The sequence below is a fragment of the Typopeltis vanoorti genome, chromosome 17 (genome assembly GCF_054136105.1).
Source record: "Typopeltis vanoorti isolate ZY-2024b chromosome 17, IOZ_Tvanoo_1.0, whole genome shotgun sequence".
In the NCBI taxonomy this organism is placed as follows: domain Eukaryota; kingdom Metazoa; phylum Arthropoda; class Arachnida; order Uropygi; family Thelyphonidae; genus Typopeltis; species Typopeltis vanoorti.
This window is the reverse complement of record NC_143565.1, coordinates 96,692,354-96,705,292: the sequence shown is the minus strand read 5'-3', so window position 1 is coordinate 96,705,292 and position 12,939 is coordinate 96,692,354. Positions and strand designations below refer to the sequence as shown.

The 12,939-nt window shown below is 37.8% G+C and overlaps 1 protein-coding gene across 1 annotated transcript in view; it reads right to left on the bottom strand.

Annotated features, from left to right (window-relative positions):
* Positions 1 to 11,282: 11,282 nt before the first annotated feature.
* Positions 11,283 to 12,939, bottom strand: part of LOC150097666 (activator of basal transcription 1-like) — a 42,906-nt gene continuing 41,249 nt past the window's right edge. The window contains exon 3 of the mRNA XM_090407301.1: positions 11,283 to 11,727. Within this exon, the coding sequence (XP_090263427.1) occupies positions 11,397 to 11,727 (331 nt within the window). The 3' untranslated portion in view covers positions 11,283 to 11,396. The remainder of the gene's footprint in view (positions 11,728 to 12,939) is intronic.

The window sequence follows — 12,939 nt, the reverse complement described above, 5'->3', positions numbered from 1 at the left end:
AGGTGGTCTCATACTGCTCACCTTCCACTTTAGGTGGGAATCCATCTCTCATCTATCAACAAACATCCATACTGATGGAGGAATTCGAACTAATGACCTGTTGGTTGGAGAGCAGACTACACTAACTGCATGGCCACTAGGCCATTATATGAGATGTCAACTTCAGCGATTTATTTGGTCATAAGGTACAGATGTACTCCCGACTCTAGCAAATATATTTGTTTGCCTTGTATAGCATCAAAGGCCACCATATATGTATATGTTTCATTTTAAGATAGAGAATATCCTAATATTTATTCAACATATTTCCAAATGAGAGACAATGTAAGATAATGAAGTATGTTGTTCCATCAAGTATCTATAGAGGAGATACTGGATATAATAACATATAATTTTGCAGATTTCTAAAACAACTATTAACAGTGAAAAAAAAAGTGCATTATAGGCACAATAGATGGCAGCACCCATGCATGTCAAAATGTACTTGAATTAGTGGTATAACCCTGTAAAAATGTTTGCATTCATAGCAGACCACCCAAAGAAACACCATTATAAGTTCAATTCTAGTTGGCAACTAGAGGAATTTTTCTAAACCTTTCTCTGACTGGTTCCTAAGTTAGTTGATCTCTGGCATGGACAAGTATAGTTTCCCATCTAGAAAACATGGGTTTTAAATCCTTCAACTCAAGAAAATAGTAGAACTCACACTGTTTTTGATTGGCAGATGACTGCCACCATGACATGGTGGCAATTATCTGCTGTGTCCCTTCCCCAGATGCATATTAAAATCATTGACGATCTTGGGCCAGTTATCTGTGATTTGCTAAGGGTAGTGATTAACTTTTCCTCCAAAATGAAGTTGTATATTCCATCTTCAAAAAGGGTTAAACAGCCCCATGTACTTTCTTTTGGGAATAAAAGGTGTTATATATGTGAAAGACTTAGAAAAACCTGTTGTGAGAAGACATGAGTGGAGAAAACAAAGATGTAAAGTTAGTGGCTAGAGTTTTGAATAAGCACTTTGTGCCATTATATAATGCAAAAGCATAAGATAACCATGTAAAAGTGCCATGTATTTCTGTTCTCTAGCTTCATGGATTGAACATTAAAAAAAAAACTGCATTCTTATTTCTACTCAAATGATTCAAGAAAGGTGGAAATGTTTGAGTCTTAAAGAGTGACTGACAATTCTGAAGCTAAAACATTTAACTTTAGAGACCTGCTGAATTGCAAATATATTGAAGGCAGGCAGTCATCAATGACAAAAATAGAACCCAGGCAAGAGTTTAACTCAAATGAAGCTGGTCGATTTCAGAAAGTCATACCTAGACAAACATTTGTCCCCATTAAAGAAAATTTCCATTGAATCGAGTGAGAGCTTTTCCATTCTTCTTCATCATGTTATGACGAGGTTTATAGAGAAAAAGCACCGCACACAACATACAAATTTAAATACCTTCATTAATAAGTTCCCTGAAATCTCCATGCAAAACATGCAGTAAAGATGAAGAACAAGTCAATGTCTGATAGGATAATTTATTTCTTTTGTTTACTATTTTACTATGTCTGCAATTAAAATTTTCATAAATTCACATCATGCTAAATTATGATATACATTTACTGTACTTCTTTTTATGTTCAAGTCAAATAAATATTCCTTTCATGCAATAAGTTATGAGGTTCCTTTTTTTTCTATGTCCATCTCTTAAATCTGCTGACTTTTATTATTTTCCCAAGGCAGTAAGCGACATGGCAGCTAACTTTAAGATCGATGACCAGCCAATATCTAACTTTAATTGCTACTGATAGTTGGACCAAAATTATCAAATAATCCAAAGGCATCTAGAAAGAACAAGGCATATAATTGCTGCCAATCTTGTGGTCCCTAACACTATTTATTATTGTTTGAAATAGCAAGTTCTACAGTCAATTTTCTTGAGTTGTGGGATTGACTCAACTATACTCCCGTTTTGATTGACTATATTTACTGATGAGACCTCAATATGATCTTTATTGAGGTCTCATCAGTAAAAGCAAAAACTAAGGAAATACTATAAGCCATCTTGATGGCAGAAGTTCCATAATTAAAAAAAGTGGTTGCTTATATTTCACAAGCAAACTTCTGGTTACTCTTGTTTGGGTAAAATAAGAATGAACACAAGAATATAATTTCTTGTCAGGCATAATATACTTTCCAAGAGGGGGGGGGGGGGATGCTAGTTATTTCTAATCCAGACTTGCAATATGATGATACACCACTTCACTACTTGTATATGGAAATATGACTTCCATTCAGACAGCTCCTAGTACCTCTATGGGTCTAGTTCGCACTAAGAGTCCTTAATGAGTCATCCAGGTGGGTGCTCACCATAGAATGAAGTAGATTTCCTCATCACTGTGTAGAACCAAGGTTTGACATACTAGCAGTAGAATCAAATGGACCTTGTATTCTAGAGTAATCTTCCTTTTCAAGCTACTCATAAGTAGGATGACCATTTTTTATTCATGCAATTTAGGACAAAAATTTTCTGACAATTTGGAGATACATCATTTCACTAGGATTAAGTTAGTTGAGGATGTGGGGATGACATTTAGGTCTGGGGATGGGTGTAATATCAGTGATGATATATAGGAATGGATGGGAGGAAGAGTAAAGTAGTCATATCCAAAAAGTGGAGTTAGTGGGGACTTGTTATAGAAACAGAACTGAGCTAGCGTATATGTTTACAAATGCTAGAAGTATTTGAAACAAGGGAAATGAAATTGTAGCATTGATAGAGTTCATTCACCCAAAAATGGTTGGTATAAGTGAGACATGGTTGAATGAGGATGACATTCTGACAGGAATAGTGATGGAGGGATATGTAGTCTTTCGTAAAGACAGACAAAACAAAAAGGGAGGAGTGTTATTGATGATGGCAAGGAGTTGTGTCCATCTAGGGTGGAGCAATACTGACAGTTGTTTTGAAGCAGTATATAATGTGAAGTGGAATGGATGAAATGTTTAGTAGTGTGTTGCTATATAGACCTGGTAAGGTAAAAGGCAGTGAGATGGAAACGTTTATACAAATTGGTCTGGCTAATAAGAAAAGAGTGATCGTTATGGGTGATTTAAATTATAGTAAGATAGAATGAATAGAATGGAATGAAGAAACAGCATCAGAAACCAAAGAGAATGAATTTCTTGAGTTTTTAAGGTATAACTACTTTAAGCAGTATACATAACAGAGGCCACATATGGTCTCTGTTATGTACTGCTTTACAACATATGGTGAGGACCTATCCATGTATTGTTGTAAGCATTCACAGCTTTAAATCTGCGTGTTCATAGGGCCAGTTTACCTGTTATAGGAGACAAAAAAAAAAAAAAAAACCACCGTATGAGACCAGCTAACTCACTTTTAGTCGAAAGAGACCAGATAAAGGTTCTTCGCATCATGACCGGGTTATCGAACCCAGGTCTTTCTGACCAAACGGCTTCATCTGTACCGACTGAGTTACATCATATAACAGTTTATAAGAAGATATTATGTCATCAATATCCTCTTGTAAATGAAGTGTCACATTTTTCTCCAGTTGGTGAAAAATGACCAAGAAGTGATCATTTGGGTGGTGGCCACCCATATCAGTAATTTTGTGAAAAAGGGTTATATGTGAAACTATAAGGCAGGTAGGTGATTATGATAAACTTAGGAGACAAAGCACAGAGATATCATGGAATGAGGAACTGCATGGGAAGGAAATCAATGCTGCTTGGTCTATAACAAGGAAGTATCTGGCAGAGGCAATGACCGAGTGTATTCCAAAGGTCAGGAGATTAAATAAGGTAGGTGTAAAATGGATGACTGAAGAAGTGAAGCATGCAATCTGTAAGCAAAGACATTGTGGAGGTGGCACAAGATGAGTAGAGATAATCAGTTACATGAGGAGTGCAAAGAGAAAGAAATGAAAGTGACTCACTTAGTAAGGGTAGCAAAAGTGTGGTATGAGCAGCAGTTAGCAAATGATGCTAAAAGAAATCCTAGGGAAATTTTTTGATATGTGGCCAACAGAAGGAAAAATGATTATGGGAGAATATAGTAGAGGTGTTTAATGAACAGTTCATTAAAGTATTACATCCTTGTGATTATAACATAATGCAGAACTTGAAAGCAGTGGGAATGGGGAAGGAACCAATGATGGTGAGTGAGTAAGCAGGAGGTATATGAGGAATTGAGTAAACATGATGTCGATACAGCCATAAACTTGATCATGTATCACCATGTATCTTGAGGAAATATTCCAGGGAGTTAACACTTTAACTTATTTTATTTAGTGCAAGTTCCAAAAGAGTGGAGCGATGACAAAATTGTTCCGCTTCATAAGGCTTCGAATCATAGGCCAATATGCTTGTCTGGAGTTGTGGTCAAATGTTGGCGAAGTTAGTGAGGACAAGAATTCAGAACTGGGTTGATTGCTAAAAGAAAATTGTGTTTTAGCAATTTGCTTACTTATTATAACAAGGTAATGAATACATTGGACAAGGGAAATGCATATGTAGCAGTATATTTAGATTTTGCAAAGGCTTTCAACAGATTGCCACATGACAAACTAGTAGTTAAATTGGAACAGATGGGATTGGATAGTAGATTAGTGTTGGATTGGAGAATGGCTGTCAGATAGATATCAACAGGTTGTATATGGGAGGGGGGTGATATCCCAGAAGAAGAAAGTCATCAGGGGAATGCCCAGTGGTCTATTTTAGGGCCTACTATTGTCTAATTTGTATGTAAATGACACTGGAAAGGGCTTAAATGGTACAGTCATTCGCAGATGATGAAAAGTTGTGGAGTGTTATGAGAAGTAAAGCAGATGTATTACTATATCACTTACAGAACTGAACAACTTAGATACGAATATATATTAAATTATACTTTAATAAATCTTTCCGACATTTTGGCAAACGTCACGTTGCCATCTTCAAAAGGAACTTGCAAAAAAAGGCACGTGCACGTAGGCACTACAACACAGTAACTGAGAATGAAGAGATAACGTTATCGTTCTACTAAAAGTCCTGATGGTGCCCACTAGCAGGCTAAGTAGGTGTTCTTGGCCATTGGGCTAAAGGTCTGCTGATGTAAACCTCCCAAATTTGGGACAGTCACATACAACCAAATTTCTTGAGGTTTGGAGAGTTTCTTAGGGCTGAGGCTGATTCCATAAATAGTCTTTCGAATCTGTATTTGCTACGGTGTATTACTATAGCTTTCTTCCACCGTATTCTGTGGCATGTATCCAGAGCATGGTCTGCAAGACCAGAATGGCTGTACTTGTGAAAATGGATGTTTTTTGTTCAGAAATTCTGTTATTCGCCGTCCTGCCTGTTTGGCCAAAGTAAGACAGTTTACAGCTGCAAGGGACCTGGTATACACCAGGTAGGTCTAGGGGAAGTGGTTGGTCTTTAGTGGAGCGGATAACGGATGCCAATTTTCTGTATGGCCTGTAACAGGAGGTCAGGTCACGTTTTTTTAAGATTTTGGTAATTTTTTCCGAGGTGCCTCGGATGTAGGGAATGGTGATGGATTTAGAGTAATCCTTGTTGTGGAGGGGGAGGGGGGTTTTGGTTTGTAGGTTTTAATATTTTTTGGATTTTTTTGGGGGGTAGCCATTGGCTGAGAAAGTGTTGAGGATGTGATTTAGTTCAGTGTTTAGGGCCATGTCTTTAGAACAGATTAGTTTAGCCCTGTTGTATAGTGTTTTCACCACTCCATATTGTTGTGAGGGGGGGGGATTGTTGGTGAATGTACCTGCCTGTATGGGTGGGTTTTCTATAAACTGAGAAAACCAAGGTTCCATCAGGCTGGCGGGTGACTAGTGTGTCTAGGAAAGGGAGGCTGTTGTTTTCCTCTTTTTCCAGGGTGAATTTGATTCTGGGGTGTTGGTTGTTTAAGTATGTTAAGAAGGAGAGGAGTGTATCAGAGCCATGTGGCCAAATAGTGAACACATCATCAACGTAGTGAAGCCATATGGTTGGTTTTTGTGGAGCAGAGGCTAAGGCTTTTTTTTCAAAGGTCTCCATAAAGAAATTGGCCAAGGGATAGGGAGAGTGGTGAACCCATGGCTGTCCCCTCTATTTGTTTATAGAATTTTCCCTGCCAAACGAAATAGCCTGAGTTCATTGTGAACTGAAATAGGGCTGAGATATCAGGAGAAAATTTAGCTTGGATTAGCTCTAAAGTTTCCTTGAGTGGGACATTTGTGAATAAGGAGGAGACGTCAAAGCTGACCATTATGTCAATATGTTGGAGTGTAAGGTTTTCTATGCTGGCTTTGAAGTGGGCTGAGTTTTTTTTGTGTGTGATGGTGTGTTGCCAGTATAGTGTGTGAGCACTTTGGCCAAATGTTTGGCTAATTTGTATGGGGGGAATCAATGCCATCACTATGGGACATAATTGCACATTTTCTTTATGTATTTTTGGGAGTCCGTAAATACGGGGGGGGGGGGGGTATAGAGTTAAACGGCTTTAATCTTTTGGTAACTTATAAAGGCCAAGAAGTGACTTTCTTAAGGAGCCTGCGAAGTTTTCTGATTTGTGAGTTGGTGGGATTGTATTCGATAGGGAGATAAGTAGCCCGATCTAATAGAAGAGCATTAAGCTTACCTGTATAGTCCTTTTGGTTAAGTACTACAGTTGCATTTCCCTTATCTGCTTTCGTGATAACTATTTCTTTATTATTCCTAATTTCCTGCAGAGCTTTATATTCCATGTTGGATATGTTGGTTTTTGGTGGTCTTGCTTTGGAGAGGACACAAGCTACATCCAGTCTTACACTGTTGGCGATTTGATGTGAAAGGTGGCGGATTCAGTGTTTGATTTGGATCATAATATCCTCACTAGATTTTTTTTTTGGGAGCAATGGTGAAGTTGTGGCCATGTGAAAGCACATTGAGTGCTTCAGGGTGACTGAAGAAAGGTTGATTACGGTGTTGGTAGGAAGTTTTGGATTGACGGTAGAGTTTTTTTTTAATTTTTCAAATTTTTTCATCTGTTGGCCTCATATTTTTTCAAATTCTTTGTCTGCAGCAGTACACGAAACGTCATGGAAAATTGACCAAAGCTCGTGATTTAAAGTGCACGAAAGCTCTTTTTCAAAGGCACGAATAGCTTTGTTAATGTCCACTAAGAGAAACCGCGTGGCGGTGATTTGTTTACGAAGCAACGCGTAGCTGGCGTGGTTACAGGGTGTTCGGGATAAATTGGACATATTTATAATTAATTATATTTTTCCGTAAGTTACATGTATTAACACACACTTCTCTTCATTTAAAAGTTTGGACCCTTCTTCATTCATATACAAGATGTCAGAAAGGATGGATAGCTGGAACCCACCTGAATCATGGAAGAGAATAACTTGTATCATGATGATTCGTGCCCGCCATCAAAATAAGGATATTACGACTGCTGCCCAATGCTCCCTGAATACAGTAAAAACAATCAGGCATGAACTAGAGACTTGCAATGGTGACTACGAGGATGTAGCAAGAAGAAAGATCCCTAGCAGACGATCTGATTGCGTTCGTACAGCAGAATTCCTCGCAAATCTGCAGGAACAGGTGTTGAAGAACCCTGGCATTGGAATTCGGGCTTTGTTCGTGGAGTTGCTAACTGTAGTCAAGCCCTGGATAACAAGGGTAGCCAATGGTAGGCCGTATGTATGGCAGCAGGATTCGGCCCCTTGCCACACCTCTGGGAAAAGTCAAAAATGGTTGTCTGAAAATTTCTACGACTTCACCAGTCCAAATGTTTGGCCTCCAAACTCCCCAGACCTTAACCCCATGGATTATTTTGTATGGGGCGCAGTCGAAAAAGACACCAATCGCACTTCCAGTAATACAAAAGCCCAGTTAATGGATAAAATTAAAACAGTTTTTGCGGCCCTTCCCAGGGAGACTGTAGCATCAGCTTGTTTGAGGTTCCGAAGCAGAATTGAAGCTGTGATCGATGCTAATGGTGGTTATTTTGAGTAAATCTTGTTGATAGTATTGTAATTAACTCTGTCTGTAATGTTTTTTTGTCAATTCATTAAATTTAATAGATACAAAGAAGATTTTCTTTTTCCTTACGAAACTGTCAAATTTATCCCGAACACCCTGTATATATACGGAGAGCTTTTTGTGAAACAAAACGTTGCTTGAATTTTACACAATTCGGGATTACCTGATTATCCTGGCAGCGTTTTAGGAAAGTTAGACGATTTAATTGTCTGGACAACTTCATTTTACTGTATTGGCGAGCCTTCCATGCGATCGCATCTCCATGGTTATGTTATGACACATTGGTTATGCATTACTAAATCACTTAAGGAATTGAACAACGTAGATACAAATATAAATTAAATTATACTTTAATAAATATTTCCGATATTTCGGCAACATCACGTTACCATTTCAAAAGGAACATACAAAAAAAAAGGCACATGCACATAGGCACTACAACACAGTAACTGAGAATGAAGAGATGATGCTATCGTTCTCCTAAAAGTCCTGATGGTGCCCTCTAGCGAGCTAAGTAGGTGTTCTTGGCTGTTGGGCTGAAGGTCTGCTGATGTAAGCCTCCAAAATTTGGGGCAGTCGCATACAACCAAATTTGTTGAGGTTTGGGGAGTTTCTTAGGGCTGAGGCTGATTCCATAAATAGTCTTTCGAATTTGTATTTGCTACGGTGTATTACTGTAGCTTTCTTCCACCGTATTCTGTGGCATGTATCCAGAGCCAAAATTACCAAAATCTTAAAAAAACATGACCTGACCTCCTGTTACAGGCCATACAGAAAATTGGCATTCCCTTATCCGCTCCATTAAAGACCAACCACTTCCCCTAGACCTACCTGGTGTACCTGGTCTACAGCTGTAAACTGTCTTACTTTGGGCAAACAGGCAGGACAGCGAATATTCGAATTTCTGAACACAAGGACTACATCCGTTTTCACAAGTACAGCCATTCTGGTCTTGCAGACCATGCTCTGGATACATGCCACAGAATACGGTGGAAGAAAGCTACAGTAATACACCGTAGCAAATACAAATTCGAAAGACTATTTATGGAATCAGCCTCAGCCCTAAGAAACTCTCCAAACCTCAACAAATTTGGTTGTATGCCACTGCCCCAAATTTGGGAGGCTTACATCAGCAGACCTTCAGCCCAATGGCCAAGAACACCTACTTAGCCCGCTAGTGGGCACCATCAGGCCTTTTAGTAGAACGATAACGTTATCTCTTCATTCTCAGTTACTGTATTGTAGTGCCTAAGTGCACGTGCCTTTTTTTGTAAGTTCATTTTGAAGATGGCAACGTGATGTTGCCGAAATATCGGAAATATTTATTAACGTATAATTTAATTTATATTCATATCTACGTTGTTCAATTCCTTAAGTGATTTAGTAATGCATAACCAACGTATAAGCCTGTCTACGAGAAAGCAGATTGTAGCTTTGCAAGAGGACTTAAATAGACTGTTTGAAAGGTTGAGTGTGTGGGATATCATTTTAATGTTGCAAAGTGCAAGGTTTTAAAATTTGGGAAGCAAAGATGTGATGGCGAGTGTAGGATTGTTGGGAATATTTTAGAGGATGTGGAGGAGATGAAAGATCTGGGGGGGGGGGATGGTGGATAGAAACTTGAAATGTTGTGGACATTTTGCTAAAATTGTTAGGATTATTTTAGCAGATTATGGGAATGACACAGAGAACACTGATGTGTAGAAGTGAGGATGTTATGATTGCATTGTACAAGGCTTTATTCAGGCCGCATAAGGATTACTGTGCACAGATTTGGTTGTCCGATTTTCAAAAGGATGAAGTTGGAGAAGGTTCACAGATGACTAAGTTGGTTTCTGATCTCTAATGTGGAATATGAGAACAGATTGAGAGAATACAAATTACAGCCTAGTGAATAAAAGAAAGAGGGGGGAAACATGATTGAGATATATAAGTTGGTAAGGGGTAATTACTAGATTAATGTGGATGATATTTTTCATAGAATATCTGGAGATGGGAGAGAACAAGAGACCATCTCTGAAAACTGTATAAGTTATGTGTGACGAGTAGATTTTTTGCATGGAGAGTGGTGGGCAATTGGAAAGCACTGCCTGAGTGTGTGGTGAGTGCAGGGACAGTGAATGCATTTAAGTCGAGATATGATGAGCTGTGCATGTGAGATTGGGACCTCCCATGATGAATCTCTTGACTCCTTGGAGGTCTGTTAATAATAATAATTTGGAGATGGATTTAAAAAAAAATAAAATAAAATAAAATAAAAAAATTAAAAAAAACATGTCAATTTCCATTTTGTTCTCATTCAATTCCTGAATTTTTTTTTTTTCAGTTGATGCATATTTCTTCAAATATGAAAACTCTTTTTTAAAAATATTTTCTTGCAAATATCAACATCTCTGCATCTTAACAGTCAACTGTACTTTTGAAGCACTTTAGCTCTTCAAACTGTTTTCCTCATAGTTCCAAACATCACACACAGTTAGTTTATTACTCAATAAAGCTATATACTGCTACTGTTTACATCTTTATTTAGCAAAAAATTTAAGAAGGTTGCAGAATAAATTTGCAAGAAATTCTTTCCTTATAATCAAAGATCATATTGTTATGTAATTAATGGAACAGTTAATCAATAATGTGAATATAAGAGAAACATTTAAGTAACACTATCCAACTTTTAAAATAGCTTGCCACCAGTAGGTGATAATGGCTTAATTCAAAGGATGAATTATATTTGTATGAAATTTGTATGAAACACACCGTAATCATACACTGATTCAAGTGCATGCTAGCAAACTAACAAGCATATGAAACATTTAAAATTTTGCACGAGATTAAAGAAAAAATGTAACTAGCATCTTAAAAACATTTCAAAATCTGGGACAGTGTATTAGAATCCAGGATGGTTGGTCACCCTCTTTAGAACAATGACTGTACTGAACTCAATTTTTGAAACTGTGGTATAGATTTTTTTTAGCAGATAATTAGTCAGTGAGTTACAACACTGACCAATTTTGTATATACATAATAACTAACCTTTCATGGAACAAGTTTTCTAAAAATGAAAAAATGACAAACCAAGACCAAACAGAAAAAAGACGCCTTTGTGATTCATGTAAACGAATACTACTTAAATATTTAATATGATATATCATTGCAAAATGCAATAGTTCGAAAACAGGACTTAAAAAAACTCACACTTGTAAGAACAATATAAAAAGGGAAAAGTTCTTGTATAATTAAACCAAGTAAATATTAATAAATATTTTATTTAGTATTTTCATACTAATCAATGTTTATAAAATGGTTTAGTTTTCAAATATTTTACATCCATTATTTCTTTGGCAAAATTCTTTTTATATCTTATTCATGAAACACCAGAACCAAACACACTTTTGAGCACGTTAAGTCCTGTCTTTTTCTTGCTGTCTTTCCTCTGTTTCCTCTCCATTTCCTCATTCAAATTTCTTTGTTTGTATGTCATAGTCCTCAGTTTATTACTTGAATCAGCTTCTACAGATAAATTATCAACAAAGGCACCTTTCCTTTTTTCTTTAATTGCCTGAATTCTGCTCTTTTCTACAGCATGTGTATAAAAAGCTGATTCTCGCTTTGCCTGGGCTATTTCTGACCTCATTCTTTGAACTCTTGTAGCCTTTTCATATGCAAGACGTTCATTTAAGTGAATCCATTTAAACCTTAGGAAAAAGAAAATATAAATTAATAAAAAAATCTAATATCATCAAACTGCATTCTCAAATTCCTAATACTAATTCCTTGTTGTTAGTTTCAACCAACAAGAAATTAGTTTTTTTCAAGAGATTTTAATATCAGTGGTAGCAGTAACAATATCAATAATATTTAAGCAATCATTTTTTTAAATTCTCAGAGATGGGCAGCCTTCTGAGGGGGATGGTGCAGAACATCAGCAGAATGGAAGTGACGGAGGCCATGAAGAGGATGAGGAATGGAAAAGTGGTGGGCCCCGAAAGAATTCCAGTGGAGGCATGGAAGGCACTGGGGGAAGAGGGAATTGACCTGCTGTGGGACCTGTTCATGAAAGTTTGCCAACAGGAAAATATACCCGAGGAATGGAGGGAGAGTACTCTTGTTCCCATCTACAAGGGTAAAGGGGATGCACAAGACTGTAAAAATTACAGAGGAATAAAGTTGATGTCCCACACAATGAAGATCCTAGAAAGGGTTCTTGATGGTAGATTGAGGGAGGAGGTGGAGATTGCAAAGGAACAATTTGGCTTCATGCCTGGTAGATCAACAACAGATGCTATCTTTGGGTTACGACAGATGATGGAAAAATATCGAGAGAAACAAATGGAGCTACATCTGGTATTTATTGATCTGGAGAAAGCATACGATAGAGTGCCAAGGCAAGAAGTCTGGAGGTGTCCGAGGGAGAAGAAGGTGCCGGAGAAATATGTCAGGTTGGTGCGGGAAATGTACAGAAATGTGAAGACAAGTGTTTGGACCTTTTTGGGACAGACAGAAAGTTTTCAAGTAACAGTTGGCTTGCATCAAGGGTCAGCATTAAGTCCGTTTCTGTTTAATATTGTGATGGAGGTGGTAACAGAGGAGGTGAGAGAAGATGCACCTTGGACAATGTTGTATGCAGATGACATCTTGCTGTGTGTAGATTCAAGAGAAGAAGCGGAAACTAAACTGGAAAGATGGAGAAAAGTACTGGGAGAGAGAGGTATGAGACTGAGCAGAAGTAAGACAGAGTATATGTGTTGCGCAGTGGGCGGTGGCCAGGAGAAAGATCTGGAGCTGGAAGGAAATGTCATCAGGAAGGTGAGAGACTTTAGATACTTAGGTTCAACAGTGGAAGAAGATGGAGGAGCTGAGAAGGAAGTGGGATGCAGGATACAAGCGGGTTGGAGAAACTGGAGGGA